This window comes from Tyto alba, unplaced genomic scaffold, assembly GCF_018691265.1.
Source record: "Tyto alba isolate M040663 unplaced genomic scaffold, T.alba_DEE_v4.0 Super-Scaffold_6, whole genome shotgun sequence".
Classification (NCBI taxonomy): Eukaryota; Metazoa; Chordata; class Aves; order Strigiformes; family Tytonidae; genus Tyto; species Tyto alba.
In genome coordinates this window covers 5,121,758-5,145,806 of record NW_024881327.1, presented here as the reverse complement: position 1 = coordinate 5,145,806, position 24,049 = coordinate 5,121,758, and the positions used below count along the sequence as shown (strand labels likewise).

The 24,049-nt window shown below is 36.4% G+C and overlaps 1 protein-coding gene across 2 annotated transcripts in view; it reads right to left on the bottom strand.

Annotated features, from left to right (window-relative positions):
- Positions 1–24,049, bottom strand: part of FSTL5 (follistatin like 5) — a 330,515-nt gene that overhangs the window by 288,842 nt on the left and 17,624 nt on the right. For both annotated transcript variants that reach the window (XM_042808092.1, XM_042808093.1), the window contains exon 2: positions 13,106–13,244. In XM_042808092.1, coding sequence (XP_042664026.1) covers positions 13,106–13,228 — 123 coding nt within the window. In that variant the 5' untranslated portion in view covers positions 13,229–13,244. The remainder of the gene's footprint in view (positions 1–13,105; positions 13,245–24,049) is intronic.

Here is a 24,049-nt window from a genome sequence, read left to right as displayed (position 1 = left end):
TACAAGTTCCACGTGGAGGCTAATCCACAATTTTTTATATTTAGGCAGGCCTGACTGCATTACAATAAATCTCCTAGATGTGCTGGTAGGGCAAATACTAGTGTTAAAAGCAGCCTTGGGCCACGTAAAGCAGAGCAGAAAAAGCCTCCATCCTCAAGGTGGAACAACTGCTCTGGGCAACTGTTACAGTCTAACTCCTAATGTTCCTCAGTACCAACCGAATCAAAGTAGTTTCACGCTACTGTCACATTAACGTTGCATTACAGTCTACAAAATAATACTTCTTTTGCAAAACATGCAGAGAGAGGAAGATTAATGCATTTCAAAAGCAACAATACTTCTGGTAGAATCGTTCATGATTCATGTGGATACATTTCCTAAAACTGCTGCCTAGTGTAAAGAGACCTGTGTACAGGCAGCTCCCAAGGGAAATAAGCAGCCTAGAGTTAGGCCTATGTGCTCTGATTACTGCAGCAGTCGAAAAGAAGCCGAGAAATAGTTTCGATTTTTATCTTCTTTCAATTCAAGGATTCTTATTTCACTAAATCATTGCTTTCTAGCAAGATTGTAAAGTTTTCTATTGTCTTTTTATTTCCCATGTAAGATTTTAAGAGGAATCTTAAGGATTCTAGGGGCCCACTAAAATGGTAAGCAGAGGCCAAATATAGTCTTTCCTTTCACTGAAGTAGAGATGGGCCTGTTTTCCAAATCCATCTTTTTTAAATGGAAATACCAAAGAAAATCTTCATGCTGACTTTAAGGATAAATTCTTTCATGGGCTGTTACCCTTCTATACATACACTAGCCAGAGTTCTGAGCTGAATATGAAAAAAAAAAAAAAAAAAAATATCAACAGAACATGCACAGAGGCTTACTGCGGGTAAATTTCTTAGGCAGCTCACTTTTAGAAATACAACTATTTCTTTAATAAGATGACTTCATACTTTGTTCTATGATGAATGACCAAAATTCTACCAATTTTATATGGTTGTGCGGTATTGCTGATTTTATAATGTTATAATCATTAAAACATTTATTCCATGGTTTAAGCAGTGGAAGTAGTATATAATTTTACATTGAAACACATACAACTACAACCAAAACAGCTTATATATTAAAGACTGTATGAACCGATTTATGTAGTCAAATTCAGGCTACAACTATCCTTAGGTAAATTGGAGGAGCTAGGAATACTACGTAAATGATGGCTATATAGAAGTAGACTACTGCTGTTTGTGCATAATTTGCATTAAACTTTAAATACTCAGACTTTCAGTGTAGAATTATTTTCCCATGTATAGACAGTATAAAATTTATTTTCTTCCAGACTACCTAGAAATAAATAACACAGGACAGTTGATAAGGTCATGCAAATTAATACTTACCTGGTATAGCTCAAACTTATCATACTTAGCACATGTATTTCTTTTTATATTTTTAAAATATTTGAAGGCACTCTAGATTTGAGTAGGCAAAGAAGAGGGAGACAGATCTCCAACAGGCAATACTTTAGCATGCTGAATTATCACTGGAAATTCTAGGGACAGAATTTAATGCGTATTCTATTATCTTCTGCCTCATGGGACCTCCTAAAACTGCAGGTACCCTCACAATTACTGAAAGGTATTTTATTTCCTGACAATATAGTGTTATTTTTTTTCCCAAAAAAACCTCCATACCAATGGATCGTACCTGCACAATTCCCATTGACATTAATGGGAGTAATTTGACTGAAACTCTATTCGGGTTTGGTTTTTTTTAAATTTCAGAGATGCTTTTTAAGCGTAATCTTCTAAAGTATAATCTTCTAAAACCCACATAATGTGCACTGCATTTTATTGTTCAGCCTGTCTTGGGCTCATTCAGATCTTATCTTTCCTCTCTGCAAATTTTTATCTAGATAAAAGAAAATCTGCAGGAAGAATGACAGAGAGTATAGACATGAAAGAGTCAACATCATTTATTTTCTTACAATTCACAAATGCAAGTAATATTTAGTCTGTGTTAGGACATAATTATGGGTAAAACTGTAGTATTTCTACCAGTATTGATTAAAACCAGTATGATGAGAAATTTCTAGGAATAATATTTTGTTTCTACCATTCATCTTACAAAGACAGATAAGGTAGTGTTGCAAAGGAAAAGAGAAGTTCATGATATGAGTATTAATCAGTTACAATTGTCCTTTTGTAAAGTGTTCAACTATGTATTTGAGAAATACATTCATTTTAACCAGAGATTTGATGAAAGGTTATACCGTATTACCCACCAGGTGACATTTAAGAAGCTAGAAAGTACAATTAGTTCAGTTAAGGAAATTTAATTTAGGAAACGAGAAAGAAATTTTTTTTTTTCTGTTGAATCTTGGAAAATTCAAGATGAGCTCAGTATTTGATTGTTGAATTTCAACTAACTTTTCAAAATGAATCATGAAGTAAATTTATACACACTACAGATATACCAACAATTGGATACAGTCTCCCTGCTGTGAAGTAGGCAAAGTATTGTAAAGCTTTTAGTTATTTTCTCTTGGAGTTCATGTTAGAAGCAAGTAGCTTTAGGTAAAAAAAAGCACAATCATGCAGAGAGCTGAAATAATTCAGTGAACACCTGAAGTTCTAATCTAATTAATAATAGTGTATTTTTTTTAATATATAATGAATGAACTATAAGACATTTATTTTTCTTTCCTGCCCTAGACTGATACTATTAAATACAGCTAAAATAGGTTTTGTTTTTAATAATCAACTATGAATAATGTCTTGCAAACATTTCCTTGTACCAGACCAAAGACTTTCATTGCATTCTATCTAATGATGGAGTAGATATCAGGAAGAAGTCACTGCAAGGAGAAGACATTTATCCAGAAGATAAGCTGTATTTTACTAATTCTTAATACTAAAACATCAAGGAAAATTATTTTAAAATATTAAGGTATAGAAAGTATTTGAAAACTCATTTTTTTGGAAAGTCATGTTTTACTCCTGCCCTAGTTACAGCAGAAATGAAGGAATACAGAAATAAATGGTAGGCCTTTATATGGAAAGTCAGACTGGCTAATGCAATGGTTTCTCAGACCTTTAGAAACATCCCCACAAACTACCAATTTCAATGGTATTTGTCTTCACAATTTTTAGGACAAGCTTATTGTAATATAGAAGTTACTATTAATTTTAATGTACTTTTTTATCTAGTAGAATTGTTACATCAAATGATGCAACACCAAATAACATTAGGTATACCAAAGTTGAATAAATTCTATTAAGATAATGTAATATTAATTCTGTATGACTTCCATTGGTGTATGAGTATAATCCTCAGGAAAGAGTAATAGAAATTAATAGCATTTCTATGAAGCACTCTAGAAAATGGAAGATTATGCTGATGCCTCAGGCAACTGATAGAACTTACTTCTTAGAAATCACACTTGAATTATAGGCTGTTTATTCCAGGTTACATACCCAGAGCTATAAACTTTATATTAAACAAACGACTGATAATTTCTGTTTGTTTTTTTTTCATAGGAAGAGGGGAAATAGAAAGAATAAGATTGTTCAATATTTCTTATTTCAAACTAATATTTTCTTACACTGCATTAAGTGGGGGAATTAAATTGCAAAACTGGCCACACAAAAAAGTCCAATTGTACACAGATATTGTACTTTTATACTCAAGCTCAATATAATTAACAGTTTTCTTACAAAACATTGTTTCTATATGTTAATTCTGCTTTTACTCAGTTGGGAACATATCACTGTACAGATACACAGTATACTGATGTTTAAAACAATTATTCGAAGTACAAAATTTTCATTTAAAACCAGAATTTAAATAGCTAACTAGAATCAGAAAGGTGAAAAATGAATCATAAACTAAGTGGATAGTTGTTTAGTTAAGAAAATGAGGCTGAGGTACATCCCAGTTTGTCCACACACCAATAAAGCTATTACACACCATGTTCGTTATTTCATAATATTTTTATGTTGATTTTTGCATATTATTTTTCACATTGTAAGTACTGTGTATGCCACAGGATATGACTTCCATTTTAACAAAGATAATAAATGTTAATAAAGATAATAAAGTCTGCATCTTCTAGGTAATGAAAACAGGTATTAAACCCTTGAGAAAAATGACTACGGTAAAGAAACAGTGGAAAAGAATAACATAAAATATTTGGCTGATAGGCAAAAACACAAAACAAAACAAGAGATTGAATTATACACAGAGTAGTCTTAATGATCTGAAGATTAAGTGACATCAAGGAAGACATGGAAAAGAGCCAGATCTCATAAACTTATGTAGCAACAAGCACTTCAAGTATTTGGCCTCTCATGTTCTTAGAAATCCAAACTGCACTAATTTGTGCAGGAACAAAGCATCCCAAGTAATATATACAATAAATGTCTTCTAGCTTTGTTTTGCTACTGCTTTAATTGCAATTTGTGATGATGATTTGCCATTTTAATAGAATATGAAAAAACATACTGATCAAGAATCTGAAATGATAGCCAATATAGGTTGTGTCTGCATCAGCTCCCAAACACCAGAAAGGCCCAAAGCCCATTGTCTTATCCATTCAGAGGCTAACTAGAAATCTTCTTCCTACAAAGTAATGCAAGAAGGCCAAGCTGAGTATTGTAGAAGATAATTACACTACCTCCATATACCACTACTTTATATTTGCCAAGCCAACATGTGAAACTAAAAAGGCAATATTAATTAAAAGGTAGATAACACATGTGTATCTCCTCATCCCTTAAAATAATTGGGTAAGATTAATCTTTTCCACAGTGGTTATTTTCAATAACAGGAACACAGAAGATAGGTACAGCAAAAGGTTCTGTGCAATAGTAAAGATGCACCTTGTTTCCCCCTCACTAGCCCCACAAACTTGTCTAGAAGTTTATAGCTATGTGCTGCTAATGAGTTAGGAACGGAAGCATCAGCAGGCAGCTGGAAAGAACTTCACACTTGCCTTAATTCCAGAGTTTGACATCCTTCTTTTCCCCCCATAATGAATGACTAGTTGGAAGGACTATAGAAGAAGTTTTAGAAAAAGATTTTACGGGCAACTTTCCTAACACTTTTTCAAAAAATGTTTTAAGCATGTAGCAAAAATAGCATGTTTAATTGATATCAACTTATTCATATACTATGATTGTAATGAGACTTAAAACATTTAGTTTTTGAATGCTATTGCCCACAGGAAAAAGCAGATTAGAATGCAGAAAGTACCCCCTCTCCCTGAGAAAAGCAAATTAAAATAAAAATTTTCATAAAATTTCTTGACTACAGTTAGACAAATGATTAAGGAGAGATAAAAAAGAGAAAGTGAGACTTGTTACTTAAATTCTGGAATTTTCATAGGACATAGATACTGTGTTTAGGAAGCCTCAGAAGGAAGAAAATTCTCCTGTTACCTTACAGCATTGATGTGCTCAGGAAAAGCTCTGTTCTTAGTCATCAGAATTCACTGCTACGTCTTATTGCAATGGATTTTTTTTTCTTTTTTTACCCTCTTTCTCTAGGACAGAGGATTTTAGAGGATCAAATTTTATGACTTCTCAGATCCTGAAGGCAAACAGACTTCCCAGATAAACACTATGAACTATAAACCTCAGGCTTTTTGGAGAACAGACCACACAAGGAAAGCTCAGGTTATTTTTGAATCTTGAAGTACTACTTTCTGTGCATTTATTTCTTGACTATGATACCTGAAGTGAAAGCAATACAACTGAACACTCAGCCTGTCTGTGTTTTACAGGTGTTTTATCATAACACAGAATGCGCTCTTAGTTGAGGGAGAACATTTTATAACCTTTGGCCAAAAACCTAAATGCAGAATATGTATTCTATGCTTTCTGCTCATACATTCAAATTTGTCTTTAATAAACTGGAAGATCACACTTATTCCACTATATGTTCTTCCCTTTGTTTGATTCAAATTCATTATTGCCTAAACACACCTAAACTGCACCTAATTCTAACCTAACCTACTCTTCTCTAAACCGACCTAATCCTGACACCTAAACTGATGAGAATCAGAGTTGAACTGCCTAACTTAACAGCAAACAGCAACAATAAGAAGGGAGGGAGAAAGAAAAAAAAGGAAAGGAGGTTTATCATAGAAAGTTAAACATTTTAGTCTGGAGGAATAACACAGACAAGAATGACTGTTACATATCTAACTCAGATCCCATTAGCCTTTTGGTAAAACGAGACAAAATAAGGACATAAATGAGAACAGTTTGAATCAGTATGGCAAAAACTAGTTAGAATATGTCCACAAAGCTGTTAAAAACAAAGCATGTCCCCTTTGCTGTACCTACCTGCTCAGTTGGACAAAAAGCTCTTTCCTGATTGAGACCCAGGCCCAAGCCAAATTCCAAATGTCCTCAGTTCTGCTATCTCTCTTTTACCCAGATTTCTCGGACCACTGCTCCTCCTACCCCCACCCACTCTACCGAGCCACTGCTTACTCCTAGTTAAGCATAACAAGACTGACTATAACAAGTGTAATGGTCTTAACTCCTTAAGATCAGAACTGGGCCTAAGTAAAAGGTATCCAGGTGACAGTGGCTAAATTAGCAATCTTCACTGATTGTCCCTTGAGACTGAAAACAAACAACTCCCTACCCATAATGCTATCATTCACAATGAGGCATTGTTAATAACAGTATTCCCTGCTAAGCCATGTGAATCACCTGGCTCTTAGAGGAGGGTTGTGCGTGCATGTGTTAGATATGGAGAGTTGGCATGCTCTGGAGTGAGGCTTTATTCCATATTTCTTAGTCTGTGACAGAGAATCTGAAACCAACAGGCAGCATTCTTCTGGCTGCCACCGTCTGCCTGTTTATACCTTGAAATCGCAGAGCATACACTTCTTCACTGAAGACATTGAATAAACATTGCTGTCTCTCAGAGCAGTGCAAATTACAAGAAGGAAATTCATTAGGATGCTAGAAATACCTCCTAATGATTTCAGGTGAGAACCTAGGTATTAACAAATTGCATACAATACTTCAGCAGCAAGGCAAGAAAACTCCCAAATGGAAAGTCCCTTACAAACTTTTCCAGTGTTTTGACAAATGAAGAACCAAGGATTAACTGGCATAACAAGAAATTCACATACTATTCAGACATAACCTAACAGTTTTCAGCAGAACCATGTAAGTGTAAGCAATGGCAGTTTAACAGGGGAAGGGGACTGAAAATAAAATTTTCAGGAGTGCTTCATAACATTCTTTCTCTATTCTAGTTCAACACATTCTTCTCTTCCTGGTTTTGACTATTTCATATATCAATGATGTAGTCAAACATTTGATTTTATGATGAACTTTATTATAATTACAGTTTGGGCCATAATTATAATTTGTGTGAACTGCTGCAAGATCTTAGACCTTTATTTCATAAATTATAGCAGATTTTCTGTTAGAAAATTTCCAGAAAAATAAACCTAATAGTTGAAAGTCAGAAGCTCATCTTAGGTACTGGATATTGAAAATGCCACTGTAATACTAGAGCAGGTCTAACTAATGTATAATAAAATTAGAAAACAGTTCAAAGTGGAAAGTTTTCATTAATACAGCATATGATAGTTTAGAAAGTCTGCTGAAAAATAGTCTGTTAATTCCTACAGATCAAGTTAAACACAAAAAAATACATTTCTCATAGTGAGAAATTCCTGCATATTGAAGGAATGTAAAGAGCAAAGTTGGGTAATTGTCAATATCCACAGCACTAGATCTAGCTTTTGGTTTCTGTCAGAACATGGCAACGGTCATACTGCTGTGACATTAGCCAAGGAAACATTACAGTCCAGACTCAGAAGTCATTTATATATTTAAAGCATGTTTTACTACTATGCTCCGCACAGTTTTAACCAAAAAAAAGTAATATTGGAGACTGAAAAATAGTGGTTTCAATTGACAGTGAAAAAGCTAGTTTCTTAAAGGCTGCAGTATTATCTTCTAAGGAAAAAATGGATGCAGGCTCTCACCCACTGCAGCACCGAAAATTTCTGTCAGTAATACCTATTCTCCTAGTTATTTCCATCAGAGAAGAAGGATATGAGTTCTGTACAACTGTGGTATAAGAATTAAATCAGTTATAAATTCTATTCTATCTAAAGTAACATGAGATATAGTCATATAATTGTTAAAGTATCTATATTTAATCTATTATAAACTATCTAACCTCACCCCTATCCCCCCTTCCCCCCCAAAAAATAATCTGTAGAAACCAAGAACACAGACACTGTCATCTGTGGAGGAGGATAATTACATATTTGAATATTCTGTTACTGGGAAAACGTAAGTTCACAGTTCTTTTTTGAATGCAACATAGGTACACACAGAAATACAAAAACTCACAAAGGCAGTCTCTTAACTGGAAGGTTCTCTAATTTCTAAAATCGAGCTTTAAGTAATTTTTTTAGAGCTCCCTAAAGAGCCAGGTGACTTTCCTGGCAAAACATGGTGGGACTTCCTAGTGATCTACCTACATGGCTTGCTTTCCTCTGCAGACCAGGATATGACGAAACACGCAGCTCTGAATCACTTCCCAACATAAACTTACCAAACAACCAAACTACATACCGCCTGGATCTGAAAATTAATAAAAAGTTACAGGCAAGTTAGACTTGTATGAGAACAGTGGCGTGAACACGTGGATAAATGATGTATAAAATAGTTGATAAAGCCTGGTATGTACTGTTAGTCCTCTGAAAGAGATTGAACATTTCAATTGTCTCAAGTGATGCAAGTTGGATCATTTGTTGCAGGTAAATGATAAATATTATTCAAGAGAGGTGGCTTCATTAACTATTGAAGATATAGAGGGGTTTTGGAAGTTGAGGGGAAGCTAAGGGACAGTACAAAGACAGATAATAGCAACGTTTTCCTAAGTAAAATGATTTCAAAAAGTTTTGCTCACCTATCAACCAAATTTGTGCTACAAATATTTGTTATTATAACTTGAAGAATTTCTTAATTTAATTCATTCCACATTTTAGTATCAAACTATTAAAGCAGTGGATTAAGAAATATCTCTTTTCCACTCTCATGACATTTAGATTTTTCTAAAAACATTTTGTAAATGTTTTTTAAGAGATTTTGTAAAATCTTTTTTTGAAATGTTTAATAAAATATTTTCTAAAATGTTTTTCTAAAAATCTCTTCAAACCTTTTTTGAGTTTCATCAATAAAATCCCACAACTATTAGGTTAAATATATAAATTTTAAAAAAATGTATTTTCTGTAATTATTAATTACATAATATACTAAATCACAGAATGCTTGAGGTTGGAAGGGACATCTGGAGGTCACATCGTCCCACCTCCCTGCTCAAGCACAGTCACCTACAGCAGGTTACCCAGGACATGCCCAGACAGCTTTTGAATATCTCCAAGGATGGAGACTCCACAAGCTCTCTGGGTGATCTGTTCCAGTGCTCTGTCACCCTCACAGTAAAAAAGTGTTTTCTTATGCATAAAGTTTTTTTCCCTTATGCATGTTTTTCTTATGCATTCAGACTAAATGCCTACTTGTAATTTCTGTGCATGAGGAACTGAATTTGTTCATAATCCCTTTTAAACAAAACCATTAAGATATGAATGCCTGTTTTCACCATGAAAACAATTATTTTTTCAAGATAATACTTTAGTAGCGACAGGATTGTTTTTCCCTGCAGTCTGACATTTGGAGTCGCTCTGGGTGGACTACTGCTCCCTTTATTAGAGCAAGAGTGATTACTCTTTAAAAAAAAAAAATCTTTGCACTTAAGAACTTGTATACATATTGCTTGATCAAAGCAAATATGGCTCTGCTGATATTATCATCTACTGTTTATAATAAGTATTTTAATCACATAACTTTATCTTAGCACAATGTATTAAGTGTTTGGTTGAAGCAGGAAGTCTCCTTTACCATATTGTCGTGGTTTGGGCCTGGTTGGCAGCCAACCACAACGCAGCCACTCTCTCTCCCTTCCCCTCCGGCAATGAGAAGGGACAGAGAGCCAGGCTTCGGGTTCAAGATAGGACTGGGATGGGGGAAAATTCCCCTTTATGGTCACAAGCAAAAGGCAGACTCGTTAGGGGAAGAAAAAAAGAACATACATTTATTACAGACACTAACACATAAAAGAGTAGGACAGTGAGAAGCATTGCCATATCTTGAGAACACCTTTCCCCCACCCCTCCCTTCTTCCCGGGCTCAGCTCTGCTCCCGATATCTCTACCTCCTCCCCCCAGTGGCTCAGGGGTAGGGAATGGGGGGTGCAGTCAGTGATGCTGCTTGCTTTATCTTCAGTGAGGGGAGTGTCCGGAACTTGTTCCCCCTGCTCCATCATGGTTCCCCTCTCACAGGAGACAGTCCTCCACAAACTTTCTCCAACATGAGTCCCTCCCACAGGCCACAGCGTTCCCCACACTGCTCTGTCATGGGTCACTAACTTTCTCCGACTGGAGTCCCTCCCATAGCTGCAGCCCTTCCCGAGCTGCTCCGGCGTGGGACACCCCCGCATGCTGCAATCCTCCCAGTGCTGAATTACAGCAGCGGGGGCTACCTTTTCCCACAAGACCCCAGCCTTCTTCGGGCACAGCACCTTGATTATCCCAAGCAGAAGCCACAGGCCATAAATCAATGTCTGCTCCACCGTAGATCTTCATGGGTGGCAGGGGGGGCCGCCCTGCCATCTCACCACAGGATACAGGGGGGTCTCTGCTCCGGCACACCTCCCCCCTCCTTTCTTCCTCCGTTCCTCCACTGACCTTGGTGTTCACGCAGCTGCAGCAACTCCTCTTCACCAGTCCGACTGCCCGTCACCACGTCCCTTCTTAAATATGCTATCGCAGAGGCGCAGCCGATTGGCTCAGTTTTGGTGCAGAGGTGGAGCTGACTTGGAGCTGGGGGAGCTTCAAGAAGCTTCTCACAGGGAGCTGCCCCGATAGCCCCCTCCCCTGCCACCAAAAAAACTCCACCGCTCACTCAACCCAGGACACATATTATTTACATGTTTTGAATATGTGTATCTGTGCCAGAACTAGTTTTAAAAAATGATTTTAAAAAAATTTTGCATTCCTAGTTTTCTTTATACTAACACATATCCACAATACCAAAAGCTGAACTATACACTAAACCATTTTTTCATCTAGACATACTGCCTAGAAAAAACCAACACCATATTTTCTTTGTTTTTCAGAATAAATTTTTATATCATGTTTTCATTATTCTTTTTCCTTTTTATTTATACTTTTTCCTAACATTCATTTTCTTTCGAGTTTTATCATCTTCGAAAAATACAAAATCTACTTACAAGACATGTAATTTTCTTCTGTTCTGTAGGTATGCATACTTTTATATACATTTTTCAAAAACATATAAGGAATGAAAAATAGAGGAAAAGTCTCTCTACCTTTCATGTGTATATGAGTCTGTATGTGGACACAGGCATGTGTGTGTGTGTGTAAGAACTCCCCAATATTAAACTAGAAATATTTGTTACAGCCTATTCCAAGTATTATACAAAAGTTATCAGAGGACTAGAAGTATTATTAAGGAACAGCAACATACTATCGCTTTCACATACAATCATTGATGTCAGAGACCATCTAAATCTCAGAAATTATGTTCACTATACCTCATGTTCTCACATGCTTCATGGTTTTGGTTTGGGTTATTTTTGTACTTGTGATTTCTCTCTCACATGGTTCATTCCATGGTTTCATTACTAACCTGTTTCATTTCTTCTAGATTTCAAAATATTTTTCTTGTGCTATTTTGTTATCTTTTGTTTCAAGCTGACAAATGGAAGTAAACTGTTGAGACAAATTTTCTGATTTTGCAAAATACTCTGTAAACACCTGCATGCTTATACAATTACATATTTACTTGACTGGGGACTGGTGCATTATTTATTCTGATTGAACAACATTATCTAGAGGATGCACAATTTTATAATGAAATTTCAATTGCGATATTTTATTTTCCATCTGTTATGAACTTTCTAGATTTAACCTACATAGTATACAATAATCACCTAATGGGCAAATCTTGTACTTGCTTAACAACTCAGTTATTAGTTCCTCCTCCTTATATGCTGAAATAGAATCACCTGATATTGGATCATTTTTTTTCAAACTGAGGACCAAGAAGAAACAGCTTTCATATTTTATAAAATATATTGAGAAATTAAACTAGCCATATCTTGAAACATTAATATAAACTAACATTTAGCGTTTCTGGATATAATTCAGACTTCCTAGTTAAAACACCCAGATTGAGAAGAAAGGGGAAAATAAATTGTTTTATCATCTTTATTGGCCTGACTGTAGGCCTTACAGCTCCTCAGATGTTTTTCCCATGACTACCATGCCAAGAAGAAACTAATAAATTGATCAGATCTATGATAGCTTGAGACAGCCCACAGAGATATTAGAGCCCTTTTCCTTGTTTTACAGATCCACCACAGCAGTTTCCCTTCTCGCTACCAGAAGAGCAGGATTTGTTAGCTGAGAACTCTTTTGGGAGTCCTGGATTCATGAAAAAGGTGTGGCAGGTGGTCAAAATTTGAATGGCATACAGTGCTTGATGCTGGGAAATCCAGTATCTCAGGAAACATCTGCATTATGCATTATTTGAAAACTCCTAAATTCAGCAAGCACTGCAAACATATACCTCATGCTGACAAGTTTTTGTTGATCAGTTAACTTCAACACCATGCTTCTTAGACAGGCATCTCCCCTGGCTGCTCTTTGTTCTGAAATCCAGTGAGTATTGGGACAAGTCATTGCCTTAAGCAGATGCTGACAGTTCTTTAAGAAAGAACTTCTCCTGGCTCTGAGTTTCTGTTGATAAACATAATCTCTACTTTACGAAACTAGAATAGAGTTTAGCTCACTATCTTTGAAAGATTTCTGGCCTTTCAAATCAAAACAGCTCCTGTTTACTTGTCACATCAAGTCTATATTTTTGCAGGTGATGTTACTGAAAAAAAATAATTTCTGAACATTATTCCAATAAACACGAACAAGACAAGGCTGGCGTGTAATTTATCCCTTGATCATGAAGGAAAAGCAGAAGTGCTAGAGAATAATCTGTACCTTGTGACGTAACCTTACTAGAGGCTGATAGGGCCTAAAGTCGTATCCTTCCTTGGCTGGCCACCCGTCTGCTCCCAGCAAAACGCATCCAAGAAGTAAAACAGTTGACCACCACATAAACATCTTTACAGGTCTGTTCCTGTCAAAATAAAACGTAAAAGTTCAGTGACAGAATGCAATATTACTTTGGCACAAGACGTAATAAAAGTTTACAATACTGATATACCATTTGTAGACTTGAATAAATACAATAGAAATAGAGTAATCTATCTGGCACAACAGCAAAAAGAAAAAGAAGGGAGTAGTATTTGGGACCACGATATCAATTCAGTTGTGCTGAACTGAACGTTTTCTTATCACTACTCAGTACTTATACAAGAGGTTTACTGAGGAAGCAACCAGGAAAAGAATCAGAAAAGATAGGACATAATAGAAAAGCAGTGGTTAAAAATTCAGCACTGTTTTTCTCAAATGAAGGAAAAAAGATGACTGTCAATGACACGTTCATCAACTTTTCCTTTTAAATACGGTCTCCTGTGATGCACTGTTCACAACGTAAAAGTGTAAAATATCTAGCATACATCTATCATTATCTTTATCTTACCAGCACTGAAGTCTAAAATGTAAGCAAAGCACTGTATTTTCTGTCAATATTCTGGAGGAATTTTTAAATTGCATTATTGAAATTATGTATAGTCTATAAGCTTTATTGCATATGTCAGCATTATAGGAAAATTTCCAGTCTTTTCAAATCCTGACCCAGAATTCACTGCAATCAAGTGCAAAATTCAGGGTAGATAATTTAAAAAAATTGTCTTTGATTGGTTTGGGTCTTTGGTTGTTTCTGTTTCAGAATCCTACAAGTCATACTGCAGATGACCTGAACTGGCAAAGCACCACAATTGTAAATGCACCAGCATTCTACTATTTGTTAGAAACAAATCCAAAATTGCAAATTACTTCTTTAAGAACTGTTAGGTCACAGGACACTTCAGGAAACTACATAAATACTTTTGTATTAGTACTAATGACACTTAGTGAATGTTGTTTGTCTTCAGAAATAGTTGTTCCAAGCTCTTTTGTTGGTACAGTTTTGTACATGTGTATTGCTTCATACTTGTCTAATCCTATTTTATGATTAGCAAGAAAAATATTGTCATCCCAGAGGGGACTCTGCAATAATCCTTAACAGATACTTCATAACATTGTCACATAGTGTCTTTTACTGTGAGTACAGAAGGCGTTCAATAACTATTTTTATTTGCATAAACAATGACACCTTGTTGAAATTTGTGTAGAGAACACTAAAAATCACAGATTTCAAGCCAACCTATGAAACTTTATTATGATGCACTGAAAACTGAAAGAAATACTATTTACATCAAATTTTTCTTATTATGCAAAGCTTGAAACTGCAGGCTGCTAACACATATTTTGCCTTCATAAATTGAAATGTTACACAAAAAAATGAGGAACGGGAAGGACAAGGCCATTCTTAGTAGTTGTTGCAACTTTGTTTCATGGAAAGAGAAATCAGCGGAAGGATACTCACCTATTTGCAATTTTAATATTAAACCAGAATGTTAAATTAAGTTTCAGACTTTATATTTTAAAGGTACGTTTTAACAGTAAATACCAATATCTACCTGGTGGATTGCCTACAATATGGGATGCACACAATTATGCACAGTTATAGATCTTGTCCACTTCATCTGCACTCTGTCCGTAAGTTTGTCATCCTGCAGTCACCATAACAACCTGATTTGTGCTGATTGCAGTATTCTGGTATATTTTAAACCAGGTTATCAAAAAATTGCTTTCTATTCAAATGAATAAAAAATTCTATTTTTCCAGACAAAACTGGACTGGTTTGATGAGCTAGTCCTACCTTACCCAGCTACTGTGATACATTAAGGTGTGACCCATTAGAACTAAAATTAGGATATTAGATACTGATATTACAAAGGGCGATACACAACAACCTGGAAGAATGCACAAACTGTTTCTAATGTTAAAGGCCTTGAAAAACTTACATTCTGAAATTTATGAGAAAATCCTTGCAGAAGATTTTGAAAATTTCATAGAGAATTTTTGTCAGAGCTACTTTTGACTGGACAAAGAGATAGCAACTTCATAAAGATAAGATCAGAACTATGGAAGGCCTATAACAATCATACTCACAGATTTTATAGATATGTATGGCACAACAGTTTCCTTATATGGTTCCTAATGGACCTAAAAATGTGCGTTTCATGAGTGGTTTCAGTACCTATTAGAGATTTTTGATAATTATTATTGATGTTCAGCATCTATGTTGAAATTATCATGCTAAACAGACAACACAGCAAACTAATCCTCATCACTTTGAGACATGTGCAAGTCATTCTGCTTAGTCTGTATTATTTAGCCCTGATGGGACAGAGATGAACAACACCAATGCGGGGTGACACATGAATCTTTATTACCCTTCCTACCTTGATTCTAATGCTCTTACCCTGATAATGTAGAAATCTCTCATAAGAATAAAGATATATATGAATAAGTACAAAATATCATAAGTGTGCCCTAAGAGCCCAGAGTGGGTAGGGAATGTTAAAGCCTTGCTTAACATTTCCTTTTTTACAGGAAATCAGCTGAGCATAAAATGTGAACAAATTTGGGATCACTTATTACCTGGCACCATTTACAGTCATGCTCCTGGCGATATTGTTATACAAACCGTGGGTTTGACCCCCATTGTTCTTCACATAGAAGTAGTCCTCACAGTTCCCTGAAGGCAGGGACTGAATAGAGTTCATTCCTGAGGAGATATCAAAGGTATTGAATGGACTCTAGCCTTACCCTTCATTCACAGTCTCAGTAATGGGATCCTGGATAAGTCTGTTACCCTTCTATCAGGACTAGTTTACCAAACTTGGTAAATCCACATAACAGTTGATGCCTGTTTCATTCCAGCTGACTTTTACCAGCCTATCTAGCTTTCATACTTTTAACTCAGATTTAAGCTTGAGATTAATATACCATACTACTATGACACCACCTATCTTTTGTTCCACCAAAACCAACCTCATTCTTGGGCTCCCTATTAATCAAATTCAGGATTTGTTCTCATTTATCACTGTTTAATTCCAGCAGTTCCCACTTTAAACACATTTTCTGGTACTCTAGCTTTTTTAATATACATACTAGAGGTATCTCTGCTAGGAGATCTCTCACAGAATATGTTGAGCAGTGAATGATTTGAAACAAAGATAACAAGCTCTATTACAGAGAGATATTTTATGTAAATAAGTTAGAGCTTGTTCTTTTGAATCCTGTTCAGTAACTGCATATTAAAGTGATGACAGAAATTGACACAGTGAGAAAGTTTTTTTGGGTTCTCCTCATACTTCCACCAAAACAGAACTGCTAATCAGATGTTCTGGTAGACCTTTACTGTGGGGTTATTACAACAAACTGAGCTTATTGACTTGAAACACCAGAAAAGCTTATTTCAGAACTCTGAGAATTCAAGTATGTCATGGAATGGTATTTCCTTCACTGCCTTTGTGTCAGTTCTCAGTGTCACTGTTATTGGAACAATAAGTCCATTACAAGAAAAAAAAAAAAAAACAAAAAAAACAGAATCTTGAATTTTAATCTCAAAGGAAACAACCCTTTATTTGTGTTTGTTGGAAAAAAGTTTCTGAAAATAGTTTGTTGTTGACTTTCAAGGTCAGAATCAGATTAGTTTAGCAGTTATGCATGCTAAAACTAGCTATGCACAGTTGAACCTTTGTCCCCCTTTGTGCACTTGTGGAATATTTCTCCGTACAATGAAAATTAGGTTGGAGAACAGTCATTTCACAGAAGACAGTAAGGGCAGCCACATTCCACCACCCTCCCATCTAAACTGCATACATTTTAGCCTCATGTGTTATAAAAGAATAGAGTCCTTATAGTTTTGAAAATTGTTTGACCTTGAAAGGCTTCTCCTTTGTACATGTCCAAAAGAAGAGAAAATTATTACATGCTCAGTTTCTAACTTCATTGCCTGCTACTTGGATGAACATTTAAAATGTAAATTAAAGAAGTCAGCTTTTTGGACAGATGCCACCTAAAATCCCAAAAGTGTGTAGGGTATCTACAGTTATTATTTGCCTTTTCAGAAATAAAAGGTCAATTTTTTTCAAAGTATCATAAATTTTCTATTTAATTTATTGCACAATTTAAGTAGCTACTAATTAAAAACTGCTACCAAAACCACAGTTCTCCTAAAAACAACGCTATTATTAAGTCTTTATTTTAAGAAAATTTATGACTTAAAGACTTACATTGTTAAAGACTTGAATTAAAGACAAGGAATAAAAATATAGAGCTCCTGAGTACAAGCAACTCAGTCTTTTGTATTTTTCTACTATCACCATTTGGGAAAAAAAAAAAAAAAAAAGTTCTACTCTAATCTCCCAGACAGTATATATATTTCTGAGAACTTGGAAGAGGCGGCAGGGATGGTGTGTGCCTTAATCAAAGATGAATAAGGCATTAATCTCACTTTCTGTCTCTCAGAGGACTTGCCACAGACTGAAACTTAGGATCTGAATTAAGCACTGCACAGCCAGAGAAGACAGGGAAGAGACCAGCTCTGAAAGAAACATTCCAAGAAACAAGCAAGTGTTATTCACTTATATTTGACAATTTCAGTGAAATGCTACTGAACAGATATTTTTCTTCTTCGGTTTGTCACGTGACTGAGGCATCACCCAGAAAGCAGTGTAGTGAACTTGCTTGTGCTGTGAAAGTTGCAAAATCAGATTGTCAGGCAGATACATCCCTGACCTTTACCATTTTTTCCAGTGATGTGTTTATTCATGCAACATACTTAATACAAGCTCCGCATATTACAGTACAGCTCTCACATACCTGTAAGGATTTCAAGAAAAGATAAGAACTTACATATTGATTAATACCATTATGAATAGTCTGTCATTTTCTAGATATTTCTGTTGAGTATCATCTGACATCTTTCGGTCTTCTGAAATTATTTAAGTATTAAGTTATTTCTAAGGCCTTGAAGAAATAAGCAGTAGTTCCACACCATATTTTCACCACTCTAATGTTTAGAAGTTCTTTAACCTGTATGTTTATTTTAGTTTTCACCTACATCACCAGGTGCTGTCATTAAGCAGCTATTAATCAAAGCGTACCCTGTATTTCCAGAAATCTTTCTCCATCCTTTTCTTTTCACCAAGCACTGATGTGGTACTGTAAAGAGAGGAAAATACTGTTTACTAGCTACTTATTATTAAATTGCTGGCCAATGGTAGATGCTTAAAGGATAAGTAAAGAAACAGAGAGAGAACAGAGAAGTTAGTATATTCCCCCGAGTTTATATACTGCCTGAGTTAGAAACTGCAGCTAGCCATTTTGTGTAATATCCACTGATGGACTTCAGCTCCATAAGATTGTTTGCTTCCTTTCTTCATTTATATGTAGTTTTATTTCCATAACATTTTGTGGGTGTGAATAGTATTGCTTCTTTCTATTCCTATAGCCATGTTTGGAAATCTGATGAGTTTAACTTATTTTGTTTACTCACTCCTTAAACAGAAACCAATCTGTCCCTCTGGGCTTCTCTGTTTCTTTCTCTGTACATTCCTCATTGTTTTATATTTTTTTAAGGAATTTAAACAGAGTCTAATACAGTATTCCAGACAGTGATGCACCAAGAACTTAGATAGCAGGACATTTTCCTTGCCATTCGATTCCTTTCCCAATAATGGTCACACTCAAATATTTTAATATACATATAATTTCTAATACTAATTATAATAATCTATATTTTATAATTTGTTCTATCCATTTCTATTTCTGCAATAAATTCTAGATATTAAATAATTTATTATATAGCATATAGGTTAAAATATAGAGAGAAAAATATTCCAGAACATATTTTCTTATACATATGATTTATCTGCCACTAAACACGGACTTGAAATTATCAGACAATTATTAACAATAACTCCCATATCTTATGAATGCAAACCACTAATTTAGTTACTCATTGCATGTAAATAATTAAGGTGTTGGGGTTTTTTCCTCATGTTCATTCATTCTCTTATTAACAATGAGTTTCACCTGCTATTTTACCATTAAGGTGATCTATATTCTGGGGTTCTTCTACACTGTTCTCTGTCAGCCTTAGATTTGCCTTAAAAGCAGAGGAGGGATAGAGTGAAGGATGTGGAACAGATAATAGTTATTCCTTATTTCTCACTGTACAGTAAGTTCTTCAGTATCAAATTTAGATTTTCCTTTCTGATTCTCAGAAAGACCTATCTTCTTACTTTTTAGCCCATTTCCAGAGCATTCATGAATCTGATGCACACTGCACTTTTCTCACTGCTGACTTCTCCCCATTTCAGTTACTTCTGAAAATTTTGATAAATTATTATCCGTAAGAGGATACTTTTATTCTGTGGTAAGTTTGTTCCTTAAAACCCTTGGGTGAGGAACACTGCTGGGAGAACTGTACCTTCTGAACTGGGAGATGGAATACCTATATGAGGCAAGTGAGATGCCCTAAAGTAAGGGAATTGAGACCATAAAGTCATTCCTCAAGCAAGTAAGCTCTTCTGCCCCATATAATTTGTAGCTCATGTTACTGTTCCAACATCTTCTTTTTATAAAATTTCCAAAATCATTATTATATTGAAAACCTCTTTATAATAATATTTACTCATGTATTCAGTTTGCTACCATTCATATAGAAACACTTGGTTATGATTTAGTTGTCCTATGAGGGTACATATATTCTGGAAGCTGACCCTTAGCACTGGGATGGGGGAAAACTGTTCTGTCAAAACCAGAATTGCAAAGAAAAAAGATCGTAATCACAGTTTTCTACTGAAATTTATGAAGCGTGAGTATGAAATATTTTATATTTTATATCATTCCTTATTAAAGAAAATTCTACTTGGTAAAATTCTACTTAGTATACACTCTTGATTAAAAATACAGTCACTGAATACATTTAGTACAATGCAATCAAACACAATTTAGTCTGCTCAGCAGAGCAACTGGGGCTCATCTTCTAGCCTTGAAACTTTCAGACTGTCTCAGAAGTGGTTTATGCTGCAAGATGTTCAGTTATAGTTAAATCACTGCTTTACTTATTTAAAAAAAAAAAAAAAAAGGGCAAAACACCATAAAATTATATATTACCTCCTTACTTAGCTTAGGTTTTTGATTTTACAGCAATAAACTCTTTGTGTTTCCAAATCTGATAGTTGATGCTGAATAACCATCAATATTTCTATTTCACTCAAACCCTTAAACGTTACTAACAACAGGGATAGGATTCAAACACACATCCAAACTCTGAGGCAGACAGTCTTATATGAACCAAATATCCAACCTCTTTGAACTTCAGCTATCACTAGTAAATTCAATATACGTTCTTCTGTAAGCAAAGGCACATGAGACATACATATCAGGACTTGTACATTATACTTCAATATGCATATGCACAAATTACAGATATTTATGGTATCTGTGTGTGATGCACATTGCCTGATGTATTTTAAAACTAATGACAATATTACATCCAGTAAGAAAGGATAACTGCTTTGAAGATAATTGGTTCATTTATTCAGCTCCTAAACCACCAGCAACAACAAATTGTGGTGGTGAGGGAAAATATTGCTTATATACTTTTATTTCCATAAAAAGGTGTATGAAAAGTATTATATCAATTAATTTTAACACTTTTCAGTAATTTTTTTTTTAAGCAAAGAAAACTACATTAAAAGTTCACAGAATTGCCACAGTTATCCCTGTTGATGAGCCAGTCATCCCCGAGTTGGAGACAATTCCTTTCAATTCTTGAGAAAATGCAATGCAAACCTCAATCGCCCTTTTCTCTCCTGCTAGTACTTTTCACCCTTGCAGGTTCAATATTTTGTGGAAAACAAACTAAATCCCAGTTATGACACCTTCCTTATGAATATCTAATCATGATTAATATATTCTAGAACACCATGGTGAGTGCTTCCTCTCAAGTTTAAACTCTCTCAAGTTTATTATGCTTTCTAAATCTTCTCAGCAGTTCATTGGTAATGTAAATTTTGTTCTCTGCCTGACTCTTTCTTTGGAATTGTTGGACTAGGAGAAATGTCGCTATTCTGAGAGTTTAGCAAATATATACTGAGCACTATTTTACCCCTCCCCATGCGGTAATCTTAACAGAGAAGCCTGAAAAATTATACACACTAGTTTTAAATGTGATAATGTATATATACGGACATTGTATTAAAGAAAAAAATCTCATTAATGAAAGTGGGATTAGCCATACTTTATATGAATAGTGAAAATATATACCTAAACATGAGAATGCCCTATTTTTAAATGTATAGCTATTTAAAATGAAGACAATTTCCACTTTCAAACAAATTGTTTTCAAAATTCCTCAGTGATTATGCTCGTTCTGTGTTACTAAATGGTGATGAGCCAGAATATCTGACACTAAGAACAGAGACATAATTCATTTGAAAATACAACCATTCGACCCTAATAAACTGATTTAATCAACTTAACGCACCTACAAAGTATAATAAATGAAATATTAAATAATGGCTAGATAACTGCATTCCTCCTGCCTGTAAGAGGGAAGACACATCAGATATTAACCTGACATTATTTAAAAGATCATTTTCAACATATCAAGGAGTGGTACTGTATACCCTCAGGACATGTCAGTCTTTGTCTTCTACATACTATTAATCTGAAAAAAAAATAAGAATAGAATTAATTGTCTATTTTGTGCGGAACAGAAAAAGAACGTAACTTCTGTTACCACACAGTTCAGTGTTATCAGTGGATTTATAAAACAGCTACAGTAATAAATATAAATTATGCTTCATTGCCTGTGACTTTGAAGACTTCATTGAATATACAGATGTATGCAAATACTTGCCAGGAAAGTCTATACCACTACCCTTTCTTAAAATGTTTTTATCTAAGAGTATGGTTCCATGGCAGAAGGGCATCTGCAAACAATGTATTTTCTGTGTAAATAGAGATTATTATATTACATGAGCTTTGAGCAAGTCAGAGAAATTCTGGCCACAAAAATGTCTTCTCCCATTAGCCTGCCTCTACTGTACCACACCCTAGGGCCCCCACATCCTCACGCGCAGCCTGCATCCTCAAAAACCTCACAACAGGTATCTTATCTCCAAGCTGGCCATGTTATCACACCAAAACCAGGGTGATTACAGAGCAATCGCAGTATCAGATTCTCTCTATGAATGTAATCTGTATCTAGCAAAGTTTGTCCTCATTAAGATGCTATGGGGAAAGCGGATCGCAGGGTTGTGACGCAGCTCTCGCCCCCAGGACTCGCTGCCAGCTTTCATGCACAGCCCACCTCACGCCGTCACCCTCCCAACTCTCCTCCAGAAGTGGCAGCCGCGCTCTGAACCGGAGTTACTAGGTCACCTTAACTACGTGCAGCAGGCGTGAGGCTTGCCACAGCAAAACGCCGCGCTGCCACGGCAGCCAACAGCTCGTACATCTGTGTACCAATCTGCTCCGTCTCTCAGCAGCTACGTCATGTGGCTACAGCCACCGACTACGGAGGCACACGCTCTTCATCCTTCACCCACTGAAAGAAGCTGGCACAGTCATTTCGAACCGGCAGCGATGCTGCTGACAGCTCGTGTGCTGGAACACACAAGCAGAGAAATGCATGTTTTAAAAATCTCACAAAAAGCCCTCACTATGCCAGATGAAGCCTGCCTTCTGCTGACTCCTGTCCATCTCTCCCTCGCTCCATTCCTGATTTAAATTGCAAAACCGTCATGCTGCACAAGCAGAAGGCGGAGTGCAGACCCTTGCGCTCCTGGTCCCGTACAACCACAGACATTGCAAAGATGTCAGGTGGCTCTGAGACATAACCCCCAGCGAGCTTTCCACGGTGAGCAGCCAGCAAAAGGGCCCAGTTTTCTCTGCCTTCTGCGATTACTCTCTCTCCGCCCTCATGCTGCTTCCACTGTCAGGTCCCAGTGAATCACAACAGAACCCTGGGCAGCAAGTATCTGTGGGGGGACGAGAGCAAGGAGCAGCTGCCCAGGGATTTTCTAGAAAAGCTTCTTTGGAGCTGGTCCAAAAGACTTACAGGTGGCCCTCATGAGCCCAGCCACAGTGGCCTGAATGTGCCAGGGGCATTTCTGAAAGGCCAAAATGTCTGGAACGCTGGTGCAGCGGGGACACTTACTAGGTGAAATCTTTGCCGCAGACTTCCTGCTTTAATGTAATCTTACCATTTTATTTATTTACTGTTGTAGTTTAGGCCTGGTTGGCAGCCAACCACGATGCAGCAGCTCTCTCTCCCTTCCCCTCCGGCAATGAGAAGGGACAGAGAGCCAGGCTTGGGGTTCAAGATAGGACTGGGATGGGGAAAAATTCCCCTTTATGGTCACAAGCAAAAGGCAGACTCGTTAGGGGAAGAAAAAAAAAGAACATACATTTATTACAGACACTAACAACACGTAACCGAGTAGGACAGTGAGAAGCATTGCCACATCTTGAGAACACCTTCCCCCCACCCCTCCCTTCTTCCCGGGCTCAGCTCTGCTCCCAATATCTCTACCTCCTCCCCCAGTGGCGCAGGGGCAGGGAATGGGGGGTGCAGTCAGCGCTGCCACTTCCTTCATGTTCGGTGAGGGGAGTGTCCAAAACTTGTTCCCCCTGCTCCATCGTGGTTCCCCTCTCACAGGAGACAGTCCTCCACAAACATTCTCCAACATGAGTTCCTCCCATAGGCCACAGTGTTCCCCACACTGCTCTGTCATGGGTCACTAACTTTCTCCAACTGGATTCCCTCCCACAGCTGCAGCCCTTCCCGAGCTGCTCCGGCGTGGGACTCCCCCGCATGCTGCAATCCTCCCAGCGCTGAACTACAAC